The sequence below is a fragment of the Oryctolagus cuniculus genome, chromosome 3 (assembly GCF_964237555.1).
Source record: "Oryctolagus cuniculus chromosome 3, mOryCun1.1, whole genome shotgun sequence".
Taxonomy (NCBI): Eukaryota; Metazoa; Chordata; class Mammalia; order Lagomorpha; family Leporidae; genus Oryctolagus; species Oryctolagus cuniculus.
Genome location: NC_091434.1, coordinates 128328476 through 128349635, shown reverse-complemented (window position 1 = coordinate 128349635; position 21160 = coordinate 128328476). Strand labels below are relative to the sequence as shown.

The 21160-nt window shown below is 44.8% G+C and overlaps 1 protein-coding gene across 1 annotated transcript; it reads right to left on the bottom strand.

Annotated features, from left to right (window-relative positions):
* Nucleotides 1–215: 215 nt before the first annotated feature.
* NIFK (nucleolar protein interacting with the FHA domain of MKI67) lies at nt 216–12748 on the bottom strand. The gene is made up of 7 exons (XM_008251084.4): nt 12528–12748; nt 11783–11920; nt 4866–4974; nt 4509–4720; nt 1919–1978; nt 1695–1802; nt 216–1050 (listed from the first exon to the last, which is right to left on the bottom strand). The coding sequence occupies exons 1-7, from the start codon at nt 12630–12632 to the stop codon at nt 862–864; spliced, it is 921 nt and encodes a 306-aa protein (XP_008249306.1). The 5' UTR covers nt 12633–12748; the 3' UTR covers nt 216–861.
* Nucleotides 12749–21160: the final 8412 nt, after the last annotated feature.

The following is a 21160-nucleotide window of genomic DNA, read 5'->3' as shown; positions in this document are numbered from 1 at the left end:
CTGGAAAGTGAGTCATATTTCAATCTGTATCAACACACAAATGAATCTGTACTAACATTTGAATAGCCTTCTATATATTCGCACTTGCAGTTTCAAAGACCAGATATTTCTGTGTAAAATACCCTGACAAGTTAAAGGTGTACAACTACTATGTCAGTGAGATTGGTGGTCTTCATTTGGTGGTGACAAAAATGCTGCACTTTAGTACTTAAACCTTTTCTTTTTTTAAAAAATATTTATTTACTTATTTGAAAGAAAGTTACAGAGGGTTACAGAGAGTTACAGAGAGAGAGAGAGAGAGAGAGGTGTCTTCCATCTGCTGGTTCACTCCCCAGATTGCCACAGTGGCCAGAGCTGTGCTGATCCGAAGCCAGGAGCTTCCTCTGGGTCTCCCACGTGGGTGCAGGGCCCAAGGACCTGGGTCATCTTCTACTGCTTTCCTAGGCCATAGCAGAGAACTGGATTGGAAGTGGAATAGCCGGGGCTCGAACCGGTGCCCATATGGAATGCCAGCACTTCAGGCTAGGCATTACCTGCTGCACCACAGCGCCAGCCCCCTAGTACTTAAACTTAATGATGACCAGTTTTTATGTAGGCAGAATAACTAAGGAGAGCTATGAAAGCTAAAAAGAAAACAAGACTATGACAAGGACACTATGAAGCCAACCACTGCAACACTGTGCCTTAGCAAGGGCAGACAAGCCAAAATCACTGATTGGTTTCCTGAGTGATGCAATCAAATAGCTTGTTTTTCTCTGAAAAATCCCATCAATGGTTGCATTCCGTAGTATCACAGTAATACTCAGAGTCATAAAATCATCACATTTTCCAGAAGATATATTATACAAAATACACTCAGAATCATGGATTGCTTTTTCTTCGTCTTTTCTTCCCTGAACGTGCAGTTGTTTGAGTCTCTTGTGTTTCTTCTTTTACATCAGATACAGGCTGTTTGAAAACTATTTCATCATCTTTCTCATCATCTTTCATTTCAGCTGCTTCAGATTTTCGTCTCTCCAAATATGATGGTGTACAAACTGGTGTGGGGCCCTGGAACCAACAAGTGGAAATTTGTAATACACAAATGTGGAGTGACTTCAGGAATGACTTCACCCCAGACAATCATATCCCCTCGATTTTCTTTCTTTCTTTTTTTTTGACAGGCAGAGTGGACAGTGAGAGAGAGACAGAGAGAAAGGTCTTCCTTTTAGTTCACCCTCCAATGGCTGCCACAGCTGGTGCGCTGCAGCCGGCGCACCGCGCTGATCCGAAGCCAGGAGCCAGGTGCTTCCTCCTGGTCTCCCATGCGGGTGCAGGGCCCAAGCACTTGGGCCATCCTCCAATGCACTCCCGGGCCATAGCAGAGAGCTGGACTGGAAGAGGGGCAACTGGGACAGAATCCGGACCCGTCTGGGACTAGAACCCGGTGTGCCGGCGCCGCAAGGCAGAGAATTAGCCTACTGAGCCACGGCGCCGGCCTCCCCTCAATTTTCACAAAGCTGTGCCCTGTTATTTTAGGCCTGCTTCTATTTTTGGTGATGTAACAGCAGATAAAGTTGCCAAGTCACCACTAAAGTCCTACCAAAATATCACAAGGTTAAATTGGAAACCTAACAAAAGGACAGTAGCAGAAATTGCTTCTCTTCCCCAAACAGTTTTTACCATGGTGCCCAGAATATTGAAGACAACTTTACCTGGCTATCCACAGTCTTCTCAGGAGTGTTAGCAGTACCTGAAGTCTTTTTTTTCTTCTTCTTAGGTATGCCAGAAGTTTTCTTCTTCTTTGAAGGTACATTTACCACCTTCAAATAAATTTTAAGACTTTAGCAATCTATACATTTACCAACTATGTGAATATACATTTTTAATTCTTTTTCTATTATCTGCCATATAATTCAAAAATTTTTAAAAAATTTACCTGGCCATTTGTAGATTTCTGAAGATCAGTGCTTCCAACATTTTTCCCTTTCTGTAAAATCTACAATAAACACAGAAATTAACAACAAGGAATCTCTTTTTTTTTTTTTTTTTTTAAGACTTATTTATTTGAAAGGCAGAGATATAAACAGAGAAAGAGAAATATTTTCCGCCCACTGGTTCAATCCTGAAACGGCCACAGTGGCCAGGACTGGGCCAGGCCAAAGCCAGGAGCAAGTTTCTTCTGGGTCTCCCAGATGGATGCAGGGGCCCAAGCACTTGGGCCATTTTCTGCTGCTTTCCCAGGCCATAGCAGGGAGGTGGATCAGAAGTAGAGCAGCTGGGACTCCAATAGGTGCCCATGTGGGATGCCGGCACTGCAGGCAGTAGCTTAACCCTCTATACCACAGTGCTGGCCCCTCGTCGTTTTACTTTTTATACATAACCCATGTATTATTAGGGAATCTTCCTTAACTGACAGAGCATTTCAATTTAAAAGCAAAACCCACAAACATAGTGAATACAGTGGTAGAACTGTAAGATGGGTCTAACTGAAGGACTGGCAGAAGCCAGAGGTTGGAGGGAAGCCAAGACCTGGAGCTGGAGGACGACAATCCCAACTTCAGGAAAGCAGGAAGAATGTGAGAGCTCAACCTACGTGTATCACGGTGGCAATGAAGCCAGTTTGCTTTTCCACTAAATAATAAGCAGGGTGCAGGGGGAAAAATGCTTGTCTGTTTCCAAGCTTCACTGTCCCAGCTGCCAAATGCAAGGAGATGACATGATGTTCTAGTATGTTAATGACCATGTTTAGCATTTGGACAAAGAATTGAGAATCAGGAATGAGGCCACAGGAGGATAACTCCATCTTCTAATTTCTGGATAAGGCTTTGAGACTTAATAAACTTGGGAATAGGTACCATTTCTTACCAACTACTTTAAAAAGAAAATTAATTTTATTTGAAAGGCAGAGTGACAGAGGAAGACAGAGGAGGGAGAGACAGAGATTTTCCATTTGCTGGTTCACTCCCTCAATGGCTTTAACAGCCAGAGCTGGGCCAGGCTGCAGACAGGAGCCAGGAACTCCATCTGGGTCCCCAACATGGGTGGTGGGAGCCCAAGTACTTGGGCCATCTTTGCTGCTTTTCCAGGCACATTAGCAGGAAGCTGGATGAGAAGCAGAGTGGATGGGGCTGATGCTACAGTACAGTCTGCTGGTATAACACACCTGTCCCCTACCTAGCTTTTTGGAAATAATGTGACAGGATCCAAGGAAGACTTCAAGATTTAGTCAAGAAAAGAAATAAGACCCTCACTTATCCCGGCCACACTCTAATGACCTGCATTCTTGTTTTATAGTAAAAGACAAACATGTCTCCTTTCTATGTCAGGGGGAGCAAAGATACAATAAGGTCTCCTAGTCTTACTTCCTCATAAGCACAGAACTTAGAAATGGATGAACACCTGTGCTAATGTAATCCAAAAAACTGATACGTATTTGCTATTTCTGATACATTCTTTAGGACTATTTCTAGCTTGAAAGAACACAAAACAAAACTTTAGAATGCCAGAAAAAGGAAGATCAATTTACAATCTTACTTACTAATAATTATTGACAGGATCAGAGTGTACTAAACCAAACATCAATTCTGGTAATATCATCTTTAAATGGTAAACTCAGAGCACAATGATTTTTAATTAGAGAACGGCTCAATTTCAATAACTTGCCCACAAGGGGCAAGTGTTATGGTATAGTGAGTTAAGACACACATAGCAGAATGCTGGTTTGAGTTCAGGCTACTCTGCATTTATAATCTAGCTTCTTCCTAATATGCCTGGGAGGCAGCAGACAATGGCCAGAATACTTGGGTTCCTACTGCCCAGGTGGAGACATGGACAGAATTCCGGGCTACTGGTTTCGACCTGGCCTGCTCTGGCTGTTACAGGTATTTGGAAAATGAACCACTGGGTAGAAGATATATACCTGTCAATCTGCCTCTTGAAAAAAAAAATTTTTTTTAAGATTTATGTATTTGATCTGCAGAGTTACAAAGAGGCAGAGGCGGTGGCGGTGGTGGCAAGGGGGAGAGGGGGCTGTTCCAGCCACTGGTTCATTCCCCAAATGGCTACAACAGCCGAAGCTAGGCCTATCCGAAGCCAGGAGCTTCTTCCGGGTCTCCCATGTGGGTACAAGGGCCCAAGCACTTGGGCCATCCTCTGCTGTCTTCCCAAGCACATCAGCAGGAAGCTGGATTGGAAGTGGAGCAGCCAGGACTCAAACCAGTGCCCATATGGGATGCCGGCACCACTGGCAGTGGCTTTACCTAGTACGCCCCATAGATTAATCTTAACAAAAAATCAGATCAGGAAAGTTATGCAAACAGATAATCCCCTTAAAGAGTTTCTTCTGTATGACTGAAACAACTTCTAGAAAAATCTAAATGCTATGTCCCCAAAATCAGTGAAATTCTAGTATATACACTGATTAGATACTTTGTAAATAATCACAGATGTAATACATGTTACAACTATTGAGGTAAAGTCCACCCACAAGAAAAGTCACACAAAAAATTTTAGAAAGGAATATTTACCAATGAGGGAAAATCATAATCAATTCCTTTTTTAGCTAATTTCTTTCTGAGTAGTTTTTCTTTCTTTTTAAATCGCTCCTCCATCCGTAGCTTTTGTAGAAGTGTCCGATTCCGATTATACCGTTTCACTGCTGGATGTGATGGCTGATGAAATGGAACATTCCATGCTTTAAAAAGTTCCTTATGTACTTTTTCAGGTGGCATAAAATGACCTATTTTTAAAAAGCTAAACGTCAGGCAAGTGGCAGAGAAAGGATTTTCATGTTACATTTAGAATTTCCTCAATACTATTCCTCACATCACAATCAAGATGATGCAACTAATCTATCAGAATATGGATCAGCTAAGATTACTTACACACCAAGAGCCTTTCACCAAAAAGGTAGTTGTTCATTGTATCAGCAACTATCTTGGCAACATCCTCAGACTCAAACTCCACAAAGGCATAGCCTCTGCTATTTCCAGTCTGTAATGGAAAACCCACCACAAAAAGTAAAATTAAACTCTAACACAACAGCAAATTCCTAAAATGCTATTAATTTAAATAGTGCATATAAGCTCCTTATCAATTGTTACAACACCTTTAATTCCAACCTCAACTCATACATCCTGGGGACTGTTAAGGGAAAAGAAAAGATCCAAGATAATCTGAACAGGCAGCTGACTTTCCAGTTATTCCTGGGATTTGGGTTATACTCAAATACATTACATATCTGATCATTATGGCTGGAAAATATTTAATAGCAACATCCACTGTATAAAGGAAATCTGGTAGTCCCTCACACTCCTTTATGCATTATCTTTTTTTTTTTTTTTAAAGATTTAAAAGGCAGAGTGACAAAGAGAGAGAGTTAGGAAGAGAATGCGATCTTTCATCAAGTTCACTCCCTAAATGCTCCCAACAGCTGGGGCAGGATGAGGCAGAAATTAGAGGCTAAGAACTCTATCTGGGTCTCCTACACTGATGGCAGGGGTCCAAGCACTTGGGCCATCATCCATTGTCTTACCAGGTACCTTCAGCAGAGCTGGAATTGTAGGAACTGGGACTCAAATGAGCACTGATATGGGATGCAGGCATCCCAAGCAGAAGTTTAACCTGTTGTGCCACAATACCCGCCCCTCATTATCTACTCCAATAGCAGTCAGATTTAGTTATATACTCAGGATCCAGTATGATGCTTCACAAAAAAAGCTGGTAGTACAATCCCATTTCACGCATGAGAAGTGAAAATAAACTAACTCCTCCATGTCACCAGGCCAATAAAAAACCCTGCTCAGTAGTGGTTAAGGTCCTGCTTAGAACACCTGCATCACATACTGAGTGTCTGGGTTCCAGTGCTGGTTCCAGTTCCCATTATGGCTTCCTGCTGGTACACACCCTGGAAGGCAGCAAGTTATGGCTCAAATAACTGGGTCCTCACCATCCACAGGGGAAAACCAGACTGAGTTCTAGGCTCCAGGCTTCAGCCTGAAGGCATCTGGGGAGTGAAGTAGCAGGTAGAAGATCTCCTTCTGTCTCTGTCTCTCTGCCTCAAATAAAACAGCCATCACCAAACACTGCTCATTTTTGTGTTTATCACCTTCACAGCCAGGGATTAAGGAACAGTGACAACATTCTCTGAAGTGGCCTGTGTTCCTAACCTACACACCGCATCATAAACTGGATCTTTTTAAAAAAAAATCTATCCCATTTGAACTCTATGGTTCAGGTTTGGATCCTGGCTCTAACACTTTGTAAAACTGGAATTACAGGGGCTGGTGTTATGGTATAGAGGGTGAAGTGAGCTGGCATCCCATATGGGTGCCAGTTTGAGTCCCAGCTGCTCCACTTCCAATCCAGCTCCCTGCTAATAGCCTGCGGAAGCAGTGAAGGACAGCCCAAGTGCCAGGGCCCCACACCTATAAGAGACTCAGAAGAAACTCCTGGCTCCTGGCTTCAGCTTGGTCCAGCCCTGGCTGCTACAAACATTTAGGGAGTGAACCAGTGGATGGAAGACTTCCTTCTCTGTAATTCTAATAATTAAAATAAATCTTAACACTTATACACACACACAAATGATAAAAACCATTACTCTAACAGTGTTGCTATGAAGATGTGAAATAATCCATGAGCACTCTACAAGATGTCTGTCATATTTACTCAATGTTAACAATATTCTGCAGTCTTTGCATTACATGTATTTATGGATATGGATCAATACTGGCAATGTGATTCTGGAGATAAAGAATGAGTTACAAGTGACACTGCAGCCAGCAGGTTGATTCCCAACACCAGCTATGTCACTGTCGAGCAATACTTGCACAACTGAGTCTAATGCACCAGGAAGATACTGGTGAAAACTGAAACACCTGAAAAATGCATTTACAATCCCTACTTCAAAAGAAAAGGCAAAGCTGGTGTGGTGGGAGACACTATAACATCCTTTTCCATATACCACCACTGTAGAATAATAAAACCTCTGAAGAGCTACTTGAAAACACATCCTGCATTACAAAAAAAAAAAAAAAACAAACAACAACAACAACAAAAAAACACCCCAAAAGACAAACCAAACCAAACCAAACCAAAACAATCCTGTCCATTTCCCAACAACACTAGAATATAATAAATGGCAAACAGTCAAAACTAAGGTGGAGCAGGAAGGCCTAAACGCCTTTTAAAAAAAAAAAAAAGGTCCAGTAAAATAAAAAAGTATGTGGGTTTGTTCAGAGAGTGTTGAAACTCACAAGTCAGGATGTTAACAACGGGTGAGGGGTATTGATTAAAATATCCTATTTCCCTAGATTTGAATTCAAAATACAAGTCAGGGAGGACAATGACTATACTGTTAACATGGAAAACATTGTAAGATAATGTCCCACAAAAAGCAGAAAGCGTGAACAGTAAGAAATGATTACAACAGGAACTCCAGTGATCGACAAATGATACTCAAACACCCTGAGAATAAGGCAGATACAGAAACCATGACCATTCTATGTGCAGTGATTCTAAGGCTATGCTGTAAAACAGTATTTTTCAAAATCAGAGTGACTAACAGTGGGTAGTAAAATCAATTTACTAAGTCAGAAAGGTAGTTAAAAGAAAACAGGATGCAGGGGCCGGCACTGTAGTATATTGGGTAAAGGTGCCGCCTGCAGAGCCAGCATCTCATATGGGTACGGGTCTGGCTGCTCCACTTCCTATCCAGCTTTCTGCTATGGCCTGGGAAAGCAGAAGATGACCCATGTCCTTGGGCCCCTGCACCTGCATAGGAGACCTTGAAGAAGCTCCTGACTCCTGGCTTCAGACTGGCTAGGCTCCAGCCATTGTGGCCATTTGGGGAGTGAAGCAGTGAACGGAAGACCTCTCTCTCTCTGCCGCTCCTTCACTCTCTGTGACTTTCAAAATATATCTTAAAAAAAAAAAAAAAAAAAGATACAAAAAAAAATCATTGTATTGCACGAAAAAAGACAAGGCTTAGCCACTGTCTTACACAAATTTGTTATGTTTACATACATGTGTATGTGCTGGCCTGTGCTACAGAACTTCTTATTGTGGAACAAAGTTAGAAACACAGTTCTAAAAAATCTGCTTACATTCACACAAAGAATGTTCACAGCAGGGTGGATAAACTTCATTCCAGAAAGGTAATAGAGTGACAACAAATGAATATATAGTTACAAGGAAAATACTCAGAACAGATTATTGAAGGAAAAAATTCAGTTGCAGAATGATAGATGTATCATATAGTTAACGTAGTTTAAAAACAACCCTATATAGTAATATAGATAAATGAACATGTACCAAAGACTTAAAAAGATATGTAGCAATGAAAAACACCTCGTTTGTGAACAGTAATTTCCTGGATATGCGGAGAAATGTGACGAGTGAAGGTCTTACCCTCCCAACAAAGAAAAGCCCAGGTCCAGGCTTCACTGCTGAATTTTACCAGACATTTAAAGAACTCCAATTCTTCTCAAGTTATTAAAACAACTGAAAGGGAGGGAATCCTCCCAAATTCTTTCAATGAAGCCAGCATCACCTTAATTCACAGACCCGGAAAAGACACAATACAGAGAGAACTACAGACCAGTTTCCCTGATGAACATAGATGCAAAAATCCTCAACAAAATTCTAGCCATTCGAATCCAACAACACATCAGAAAGATCATACACCTAGACCAAGTGGGATTTATCCCTGATATGCAGGGATGGTTCAACATTTGCAAATCAATGTGACACATCACTTAACAAACTGCAGAACAAAAATCATGATTATCTCAATAGATGCAGAGAAAACATTTGATAAAATACAGCACTCTTTCATGATGAAACCCCAAGCAAACTTGGCATAGAAGTAACATTCCTTAACACAATCAAAGCAATTTATGACAAACCCATGGCCAGCGTCCTATTGAATGGGGAAAAGTTGGAAGCATTCCCACTGAGATCAGGAACCAATGATGCCCACTCTCACCATTGCTAGTCAAGATAGTCCTGGAAGTTTTAGCCAGAGCCAATAGGCAAGAAAAAGAAATCAAAGGGATTCAGATGCAGATGATGTGGTTCTACATATAGGGGATCCGAAAGACTCCACTAAGACTATTGGAACTCACAGAAGAGTTTGGTAAAGTAGCAGGATATAACATCAATACACAAAAATCAGCAGTTTTTGTATATACAGACAATGCCATGGATGAGAAAGAACTTCTAAGATCAACCTCATTCACAATAGCTACCAAAAAAATCAAATACCTTGGAATAAATGTAAGCAAGGATGTCAAAGATCTCTACAATGAGAATTACAATACGTTAAAGATACAAAAAAATGGCCGGCGCCGCGGCTCACTAGGCTAATCCTCTGCCTAGCGGCGCCGGCACACCGGGTTCTAGTCCCGGTCGGGGCGCCGGATTCTGTCCCGGTTGCCCCTCTTCCAGGCCAGCCCTCTGCTGTGGCCAGGGAGTGCAGTGGAGGATGGCCCAGGTGCTTGGGCCCTGCACCCCATGGGAGACCAGGAAAAAGCACCTGGCTCCTGGCTCCTGCCATCGGATCAGCGCGGTGCGCCGGCCGCAGCGCGCCGGCCGCGGCGGCCATTGGAGGGTGAACCAACGGCAAAAGGAAGACCTTTCTCTCTGTCTCTCTCTCTCACTGTCCACTCTGCCTGTCAAAAAAAAAAAAAAAAAAAAAAAAAAAAAAAGATACAAAAAAATGAAGAAATATTCCATGTTTATGTATTAGAAGAATCAATATCATCAAAATGTCCATTCTTCCAAAAGCAATTTACAGATTCAACGTGATACCAATCAAAATACCAAAGACATTTTTCTCAGACCTAGAAAAAATGATGCTGAAATTAATTTGGAAATACAGGAGACCTTTAATAGCTAAAGCAATCTTATACAACAAAAACAAAGGCAGAGGCATCACAATACCAGATTTCAAGACATACTACAAGGCAGTTACAATCAAAACAGCTTGGTACTGGTACAAAAACAAAGGGATAGACAAATGAACAGAACAGAAACACCAAAATCAATCCAAGCATCTACAACCAGCTTATATTTGACCAAGGAGCTAAAAGCAATCTCTGGAGCAAGGACAGTCTCTTCAACAAATGGTGATGGGAAAACTGGATTTCGACATGCAGAAGGATGAAGCAAAACCCCTACTTCACACCTTACACAAAAAACCATTCAATATGGATTAAAGATCTAAATCTACAACCTGATACCATCAAATTAAAGAACACTGGGGAAACCCTGCAAGACACTGGCACAGGCAAAGAGTTCATGGAAAAGACACCCTGAGGCACAGGCAATCAAAGCCAAAATTCACAAATGAAATTACATCAAATTGAGAAGCTTCTGTATTGCCAAAGAAACACTCAGGGAAGTGAAGAGGCAACCGAAAGAATGGGAGAAATTATTTGCAAACTATGCAACTGATAAAAAGGATTAATAACCACAATCTACAAAGAGATCAAAAAACTCCACCACAACAAACCAACCAACCCAGTTAAGAAATGGGCAAAAGACATTTTTCAAAAGAGGAAATCCAAATGGCCAACAGACACAAGAAAAAATGTTCAGGATCATTAGCTGTCAGGGAAATGCAAATCAAAACCACAATGAAGATTCACCTCACCCCAATTAGAATGCCTTTCACACAGAAATCAACAAACAACAAGTGCTGGTGAGTATATAGGAAAAAAGGTGTCCTAGTCCACTGTTGGTAGGAATGTAAACTAGTAAAACCACTATGGACAACAATTTGGAAACACCTCAGAAATCTGAATATAGATGTACCACATGACCCAGCCATCCCACTCCTGGGAATTTACCCAAGGGAAATGAAATGAGCAAATAAGAGTTATTTGTACCACCATGTTTACTGCAGCTCAATTCACAATAGCTAAGGCATGGAATCAACCCCAATGCCCATCAACTGAAGACTGGATAAAGAAATTATGGATATGTACTCTATGTAATACTACACAGTGGTCCGTATGAAAAAAAGAAAAAAAATCTGGTCATTTGTAAATTAGTGCAATAAGCCAGTCCCAAAGGGACAACTACCATATGTTCTCCCTGATCTGTGATACTTCATGGGACATTTTTTCCCCCTCTTCTTCATATTACTTGTTGAACTCTATGTTAATCATATGTGTATAAAGTCAACTAAAAATAGAAAAAGAAAAAAGAAAAACAAAAAAGGTCTTCAAGGAGCCTAAACTCTCCTTATGGTCAAGACAAGAAAGATCTGAAACAAGAATATCATCAAGCTGGCACTTGATACAGCTGAGAGGTAGACAGCTGGGTAGTCAGTAAAATTTCTTCTAGGAGACTCCAAAATGCCTAAGGAAGCAGCTTAATCTCTAACTGAACACTCATAGGAAGCTGATGCTACTTTACCCACATTTTGCAGATTACAAAACTGCAGCATGAGTATGCTAGCTCCAGAGTCCTTTGCCTTCACTATAAATCTTGGCTATTACTGATGTCTCTAACAGAGGCTAAAACAAGTGTGAATCTGGTTCTCAAACTGAAGTTCATTTACCCCTGGTAAATGAACATGATTCATTTGCCAGGACTGCCAATTTAACTTGTGAACTTGGGGCAAGTACTTCTGGTACACAAACATTTAAAATTCTAATTTTGCTCTAGAGGCTGTTTGTTTCAAAACCTCAGCCAGCCCCCTTTCCAGAGGGAAGTCTAAGGAGCAGAATGCGAGCACTTTGCATAAAACTGTCAAGGATGACGCGTTCGGAAGACACAACAGGGGATTCTGACTTACCCTTTTGCTTCTGGACAGTCGGAATCTTGTAACAGTGCCAAACTGGGAGAAATACTCTTGAATCTGGGTTTCATAGAGTGTTGGAGGTAGGTGGCCCACATAGATTACTCCAGGAGTAAGGGTTTCTTGCTTTTTTTTCTGAAGACATACAAACCCGATAAATCCTCTTTAATAAGACAATTGCATGGCAACAAAACTTGCAAAACCCCTAGCGCTGGGTCCAAGAGCATACTGTTTCCGCTTAATCGTAGGCTTCTCCCCACAAGGACAGCGGCCAAGCAGCCCACGTGGGCCAGCGTAGATAAGCAAGGACACGAGAACTTTGCACACCGGCACCCTTCAACTTGCAGGCAGATCGCCGGCTACCTGCGTCTAATCCGACAGTTCTTGAGACGCCCACCGACCCTCAGCGTCATCGCCCCCGTACCTTCCCTAAGCAACACTTTTAAGTTTCCCACATTGGATTTAATGCTGAAGACCCAAGAAAACACAAATTCAACGTCAGGGGACCTAGCTGGTGAGCAATGTCTCCCAAGAACCCCCAAATCCCTGGGGCCCCCCATCAGCACCAGCAAATCGGAAGCAATGGCGCTAACTGGGTCCCTAAGCGGCCCGGTAGCGCTGTTCCCTGGCTCGGTCTCCGCCTCCTCGCGCGTCGCCACGTGAAGACCTGGAACCCACGCCTACAGCACCGAACTTTCCGCCTCGGATCCCTCCTCTCCCAGAGGAGGCAGAGGTCGCTCACCTGGGTGACGCGCTTGCGGACTTGCTCCACCTCCTTTCGAAACTGTGCGTCTTTCTCCGGGTTGAGAGACAGAATGGGGGCCGCGGGTCTGGAGAAGTCCGCCATGCCGGAGGTGCGCAGGCTGACCCACGCGGCGCTCCCGGAAATGCCGAGCCTTCGGTGCGGAAGTAAGGCGGAAGGGGCGTGGTGAGAGCTGGGCAAAGGTCGCGGCGCGGGGGCGTGCCCGTGGGGGCGTGGCCTTGGGCGCAAAGGGGCCCCTGCGCCGTTGCTGCTTTCTTGACCATCTCAGCCTGTTTTCTCTTTCTTTTCTTTTCTTTTCTTTTCTTTTCTTTTCTTTTCTTTTCTTTTCTTTTCTTTTCTTTTCTTTTCTTTTCTTTTCTTTTCTTTTCTTTTCTTTCCTTTTCTTTTCTTTTCTCTTTTCTTTTCTTTCTTTCTTTCTTTTCTTTTCTTTTCTTTTCAAGATTTATTTATTTGAGTTACACACAGAGAGATGGAGAGGCAGAGAGAGAGGGAGAGAGAGGTCTTCCATCCGCTGGCTCACTCTCCAATTGGCCGCAACAAATGGAGCTGTGCTGATCTGAAGCCAGGAGCCAGGAACTTCTTCCAGGTCTCACTCACAGGTGCAGGGCCCCAAACTTTTGGGCCATCTTCTGCTTTCCCAGGCCGTAACAGAGCTAGATCAGAAGTGGAGCAGCTGGGACTTGAACCAGCGCCCATATGGGATGCCAGTACTGCAGTCGGGGCTTTACCCGGGCCTCTCCACAGCGCCGCCTCCCGCTCAGACTTTTTTCTATCAACCCGGGTATCTGAGGGGTCCGTGGGCGGAGGCCCTGCAGAATACGCCCCTGGGCCTTCCAGCCCAGCTGCACCCCCAGTCCCCCCCCCCCCTGCTCCGTGGCCCGCGCAGCTCCTCCTTTTCCGGGGGTAGGGCATGCATCCTGGTACCCTCTTCCTCTGGCCCCTAACCCCTTTCAGGCAGGGGAGAAGGAAATTCTCGAGTGACCTGAGAGAAGTATCTAGAACCTTAAAAATAAGGCCTATTGGGCAGGTTGGTTAGCTTGGTCTTGCGGACAAGACCCCCACGTCTCGCCTCAGAGTGCCTGGTTTCAGTACTGGCCTCTGTTCCAGACTACATCTTCCTGCTAAAGGAGACCCTGGGAGGCAGGGGGACTGGCTCATTTGAACCGATTCTATCCACCTGCGTGGGAGACCGGGATTGGTTTCCTGGCCCAAAGTTGCAGTTCAAGCCTGGGGTGGGATGGAGGAATTGCAGGCATCTGGGGGAATGAATCAGCATATGTGAGGGAACTCTCTGTCTCACAAGTAGACAAAAACAGGATCTATGAAGGAAAAGGATCTTGCTTGTATTCCATATTGGAGTGTTGAGTCCTCCATACTGTGTTTCCTAACCAGCTCCCTGCTAATGCACCTAAGGAAGGCAGATGATGGCCCAAGGGTTTGGATCCCTGCCACCCACATGGGAGACACAGATGGAGTTTGGGGGTCCTGGCTTTGACCTGGAACAGTCTTGTCTGTTGTGGGCATTTTGGGGGAATGGATCAGCAGGTGGAGGAGCTCTTACCTTTCACATCAATCAATAAATTAATCTTAAGTCCAAAAGGAAAGGATCATAAACCCTGATAAGAGCGTTCATCACAAAAACCAACCAAAAAAGCCAATAATAAGGGACTGGGTTAATAAACCTTGCATGCCTGTTTGATGAGTAAAATCACATCAATGTTTCCATTTAAAAATTTACTTTAAAAATATAAAATAAGGCAAAAATACCTTTTTTATGGGGCAAGGACTATTTATTTTAGGTATAAAACCTTTTTAAAAATATTTATTCAAGAGGTAGAGTTACAGAGAGAAGGAGAGACAGAGAGAAACGTCTTCCATCCGCTGGTTCACTCCCCAAATGGCCATAATGGTTGGAACTGGGCTGATCTAAAGCCAGGAGCCAGGGGCTTCTTCCAGGCTCCCACTCAGGTTGCAAGGCCCAAGCACTTGGGCCATCTTCTACTGCTTTCCCAGGCCAAAGCAGAGAACCGGATTGGAAGTGGAGCAACCGGGATTTGAACTGGCACCCATATGGGATGCCGGCACTGCAGGTGGCAGCTTTCCCCGCTACGCCACATTGCTGGCCCCAAATCAATATATTTTTAAAGAAGTATTTATACAGAGCAATGGAGAGAGAAAAAGAAATCGACTGATCCTCCATCCACTCACTGGTTTACTCCTCAAATGGCTACAACAGCCAGGAGGTCTGGGCCAGGCTGAAGCAAGAAGCCAGGAACTCCAGTATTTGGCAGGGGCCCAAACATACTGCTTTCCTAGATGTATTAGCAGGGAGCTGGTTTGGAAGTGGGGCATCTGGGAAATTAAGCCAGCACTTATACAGGATGCAGCAGCTTTACTCCCTGCACCACAAAGTCAGCCCCAGGAAATTAACTTGTAAATAAACAGAACCTTAAGCGTTACAATTTTACTGCGCTTCTGTTTGAGCAATTATATAAGGATGTTAGCAATAAAACTAAATGAGAGAAAATTCGAAGTTGCTTTAGAAGACCCCAAATAACTATTTCCAGATCATTAGGTAAGACTTGCTAAATAGCAATAAAAAATCACATGTTCACTATGTAGAAATCACATAGGAACAATTTACTATGAAATTAATCTTTCTATAATATAAATTTATAAAGCACTATCTTAAGAGTGATAATCTAATGCTCTATTTGAACTGTTATGTAATCACTTAAAAAAAGCAATAGGATCAAATGAGAAAAAGATTATTTCAGAACATAAAAAATTATTGCAGTGTTTCTGGATTATTTTAATGAAATTGCTAACAACTTCAAAAATACTGTAATTACACTACCTACAAATAAAATGGAAGCAATGAACTTGTAAGATTCACATATAAACAATCTATCTTATGCATTATAATTTTGATCCATTGTATAAGACTTAACTAATAGCAACAAAACTAAGAAAAAAAAAGAATCATTTTAGCAGAAAGAGAAAAATTTATCCTGTTGTGGTTTTGGATCTTCTGGACCCATGGATGCTTCAAAAAGTTTGTGGAAAAGTAGAATTAAAAGATATATTTATTTTGGTGTAAAAAGTTTTTGAAACCCTTGCATAGTTTTCTCAATGCACATTTTCCATGAACTTTTTATTTTTATTTATTTTTATTTTTTGACAGGCAGAGTGGACAGTGAGAGAGAGACACAGAGAGAAAGGTCTTTCTTTGCCGTTGGTTCACCCTCCAATGGCTGCTGCGGCCGGCACGCTGCGGCCGGCGCACCGCGCTGATCCGATGGCAGGAGCCAGGAGCCAGGTGCTTCTTCCTGGTCTCCCATGGGGTGCAGGGGCCAAGCACCTGGGCCATCCTCCACTGCACTCCCTGGCCACAGCAGAGAGCTGGCCTGGAAGAGGGGCAACCGGGACAGAATCCAGCGCCCCAACCGGGACTAGAACCCGGTGTGCCGGCGCCGCTAGGCGGAGGATTAGCCTAGTGAGCCGCGGTGCCAGCCCTTTTTCCATGAACTTTTGAGGCCCTTCAATCATGGTGGATGGAAGGGTGACTCAACTGATATCAATGGGTTGTGTGGACAGAAGACAGCGTCCAGCATTGTAAGCAGGCACATTTCTCATTGCCAGTAGAGAGTAGGGTGGGCCTGTGGAGACCCTCAGTGGATAGAGTTCTGTCTCACTTTCCAGAGGTGGGGGGAAGGGCAGAGGGGAAGAACCTCTGACAGGACAGCGCAGAGAATTGGGCTGGTCAGTGGCATCTATTAGGCTGGGAAAAAAGAGGTAGCCTAAGAAAAAGTCTCATATGCTGGCCAGTGTAGAGTTCCAGGACATACTGTGTCTTGTTTTATGGTGATCCTAGCCTGTCAGGACAGACAGACCCTGCTGCTGTGAACCTGACCTCAGACTGAGGGCATTTGGTCCATGTGGAGCCCTGGGCCCTGGATCCTGCGGCCCTCAGACTGGGTACTCCCCTTCTGTGGGGGTGTCTGGTAACCCAGGGGACTCTCAGGGTGTTTTCCTGGGCCTCTTCCCAATGTCCCATATAAAACATCCAGGACATAACAACACTTACATTTATGTTCTTGAACAATTTTCTTGTCTGACCTGTGCATTTTCCGTTCATTTAAAAAATTTTAAGAAGATTTATTTATTTAGTTAAAAGGAAGAGTTCAGAGAGAGAGAGTTTTTTTTAAAGGATCATTTATTTATTTATTTGAAAGGCAGAGTTACAAAGAGGCAGGGGCCGAAAGAGGGAAGACTTTCAGCTGCTGGTCCACTCCCCAAATGGCTGCAATAGCCAGAGCTGGGCCAATCTGAAACCAGGAGCAAGGAGCCTCCCCTGGGTCTCCCACATGGATGCAGGGGCCCAAGGACTTGGGCCATCTTAACTGTTTTCCAGGCCACAGCAGAGAACTGGATGGGAAGTGGAACGGCCAATACTGGATCATACCACAGTGCCAGCTCCTTATTTAATTATTTGAAAGTCAGAATCAGGGTAGGGGTTGAGGGGAAGAGAGAGAGATCTTCTATCTGCTGCTTTACTCACCAGATGGCCAAAATGGCTAGCACCGGGTAAGGCCAAAGCCAGGATCCTGGGCTGGCGCCGCGGCTCAATAGGCTAATCCTCCACCTAGCAGCGCCGGCACACCGGGTTCTAGTCCCGGTCGGGGCGCCGGATTCTGTTCTGGTTGCCCCTTTTCCAGGCCAGCTCTCTGCTGTGGCCTGGGAGTGCAGTGGAGGATGGCCCAAGTGCTTGGGCCCTGCACCCTATGGGAGACCAGGAGAAGCACCTGGCTCCTGCCATTGGATCAGCGCGGTGCACCGGCCGCAGCATGCCGCCTGCAGCAGCCATTGGACGGTGAACCAACGGCAAAAGAAGACCTTTCTCTCTGTCTCTCTCACTGTCCACTCTGCCTGTAAAAAAAACCAAAAAACAAACAAACAAACAAAGCAAGGATCCTGGAACTCCATCTGGGTCTATCATGTGGGTGGCAGGACCCCAAGCACCTGGGCCATCTGCCACTGCATTCCCAGGAGTATTAGCAGGGAGCTGGACCAGAAGTGGAGCAGCTGGGACTTGAACCAGCATTTATATGGGATGCCTGCATCGTAGGTGGTAGCTTAACCCGTCATGCTACAGTGCTGGCCCCTATCCCAAGCTTTGCTTTCATGGGAAATAAGCTTGCTTTGATCATAGTCAGTGATTCACCCCAGTTTTTCTGGAGGTGTCCAGATCTTTATGTACGTGGCTGGTCTTTGTATCAGCTTTGCAACAGTTCTTCTACATCTTCATGGGGAAGTTTGCTCTAAACTGGACATTTGGTGAAAAATGTTTCCTTTTTTCAGTGAGGTTCAGGTAGTTGATGCTGGTCATTGCCTGTCGCTTTCTTGCTGTGACTTTGCTGATGGAAGGAGGCTTTCTCAGTTTGGACACCTTAACCATCATGTGAAAGTGCATCCTGTGCCTCACAAGCCATGGGCTTTGCTACAGCATCCAAGCACTAGGTGCAGGTGTCCAAGGACTCTGGCTGTGGTGCCAGGTGGAGACAGGAGGCTGCAAAGGCCTATACATGCCCTGTACCGAGCCCCTGGCCTGGCAGATGCTGGGGGCTGAAATCCAGCTGATGCTCTGGTCCACCACTGGTCTTATGTCTATGGGACTAGACTGGTGCCTTTTCAATTCATATCCCTCCAGCCAAAGCCTTCACTAACTCTAAGGTTAGACACAGATCTTGCAGAGCACCCAGAACCATCTAGAGTGGGGATCCTAGACGAAGCCAGCACAGTACAGCAGTAGTCCACTCTCTCTTGCTCTTCCAGTCTCTCTTTCAGCTGGCAAACTGAATAATCACTCTCCAGTACCTTGCTTGTGTTTCTGCCATCTCCATGGGAATGCACTAGGTGTACCTACTATTCCAGGAGGAAGAAGAAAGAGAAGTTGGGCCAACCAAATGCTAGCTGGGACTAGCCTACATCAGTCAAACACACACTAACCCTGACTGACAAAAGCAGCTTACATTGAGAACATCACAGTGTCTAGCTTGACCCAGCCCATCCTAGCCCTGCTGTCACCAAGAGCAGAAGAGCTACATGGTCCAGCTCAGCCAAGATCAGCCAACCCCCAGCTGGTCCACAGACTCATTATCAGCAAGATCAAGCTGTTTAGCTGGAAAAGCCAGGGTCCTCCAGGGTCCAAGGCACAGCCCCTGTAACTGTGTAGGAGCTTAAGTGGCCCAGTAGTCTTCCCTGTGGACAGTGCTGCATCCAGCACCTAAAACCCCAAAGATTCTCATTCTGAACACAGTGCCCCAGGTTACACTTATCAGATCTTCTAGGTGCTACTATGAGGGAGGACGAGTGCCAGGGCCTAGCCCAGCCAGCAAGGCTGCCCATTACACAGACAGGGATGCCAGTAGATGACAGATTAACTCCTGGAAAGTCAACAACTCTTCCTAAGTTGCCACCTTGCATGTTCAGCAACTTTCTGTTGTTACTTGCAATTTTGTCATTGTTTCCTTTACATGCTAATGGTGGTCAAGCCTGAAGCAAAACCAGGTTTTCAGAATTCTTGATATTGGGCAATTTCTGTCAAAAACAAGCCTCCTGGCAGAATTCCGCCTCAGGAACGAGATACTTCTCCCTATTCCTCCCACAAATTCCAACTAAAAACTCTGGATGTTTGCATTAAGACAACTATGAGAAGACTTTGAAAGGTGTTAAGTCAGATCAGTTTTGTTTTTTTATCTCATTTGTCTCACATGTGTAGCTGAAGAAGTCAGCAACCCTCAAATAGGGAGAGACAAGAAAAACCCCTAACAAAAGCCAGTTTTCTGTAGCTGAAGGATCAAGATATGGATTTATCCAAATCAAAAGAAAATTTTAATGATGACAATGGCTGTCCTCCAACCAGAAAAAGCTATGTTCCCTTCACAAAAGACAGCAAAGTCTGAGTGGGAGGCCCTGGCTGCCACCCTCATGAGGCTTAGTGAGTAACCCCAACACCCAGTAATGATGGTGTCACGAAACTGAGGACGTTCACTCTTGTTGCTGACAATGTCAGTTACCAGGGATGGTGATGTCAGTGGAGACCATCTGGGGACACAGAACTTCCACTATTTTTTAACAGTACTGAGGAGAGGGGCAGGTGCCGTGGTGCAGTAGGTTAATCCTCTGCCTGCTTCCTCTGGGTCTCCAATGCAGTTGCAGGGGCCCAAGGACTCGGGCCATCTTCTACTGTTTCCCAGGCTATAGCAGAGAGCTGGATTTGAAGTGGAGCAGCTGGGACTCAAACCGGTGCCTATATAGGATGTTGGCACTGCAGGCAGCAGCCTTATCCCCTATACCACAATGCCGGCCCCCTACTCCACTTCTGATCCAGCTCCCTGTTAATGTGCTGGGGAAAGCAGTGGAGGATGGCCCAAGTGCTTGTGTCCCTGCACCCACATGGGAGACCCAGAAGAAGCTCCTGGCTTCTGGCTTCAGATTAGCTTAGCTCCAGCCATTGTGGCCATTTGGGGAGTGAACCAGCGGATCGAAGACCTCTCTCTTTCTCTGTCTTTATTTGTAACTCAAATAAATAAATCTTTTTTAAAAAGTGAGCTTTTTTTTTTAAAGATTTATTTTTTACTTGAGAGTCAGAGTTACACAGAAAGATGAGAGGCAGAGAGAGAGAGAGGTCCTCCATCCGATGGTTTACTCCCCAATTGGCCGCAATGGCAGGAACTGCACCGATCGAAAGCCAGGAGCCAGAAGCTTCTTCCAGGTCTCCACGCGAGTGCAGGGACCCAAGGACTTGGGCCATCTTCCACTGCTTTCCCAGGCCACAGCAGAGAGCTGGATTGGAAGTGGAGCAGCCAGGACTTGAACCGGTGCCCATATGGGATGCTGGCGCTTCAGGCCAGGGTGTTAACCCACTGCGCCACAGCGTCAGCCCCAAAAGTGAGCTTTTTAAAAGCCTGTCCCATAGGAGTGTTCTGGAAGTTAATTCAGACAAGGTAGGGGCTGGCGCTGTGGCGCAGTAGGTTAATCCTCCACCTGCGGCGCTGGCATCCTGTATGGGCGCCGGTTCTAGACCTGGCTGCTCCTCTTCCAATCCAGCTCTCTGCTGTGGCCTAGGAAAGCAGTGGAGGATGGCCAAGTGCTTGGGCCCCTGTACCTGCATGGGAGACCAGGAAAGGTACCTGGCTCCTGGCTTCAGATTGGCACAGCTCTGGCACAGCTGCAACCATCGCGGCCATTTGGGGAGTGAACCAGCAGAAGGAAGACCTTTCTCTCTGTCTCTCCCTCTCACTGTCTGTAACTCTAACTCTCAAATAAATAAATGAAAAATCTTCAAAAAATTTCAGATAAGGTAGTGAAAGCACCTACCAACTGTTATCCTTAAATGGAAGATAGATGGTAACAGCACAATGGTCAAGAGGGAACATCCAGGTTCCGATGTTGCAGCACCTGGGGCAAGTCCATTACTGTTACCACAGTGACCTCACCGTATACCAGAGTCCCACTGCACAGGAGTACAGTGAGTATGAGACATCTGCCACAGAGAGCAAGCAGCTGCAGGTAACCACTGTGCTGATGATGAGTGTGCAGGACACACA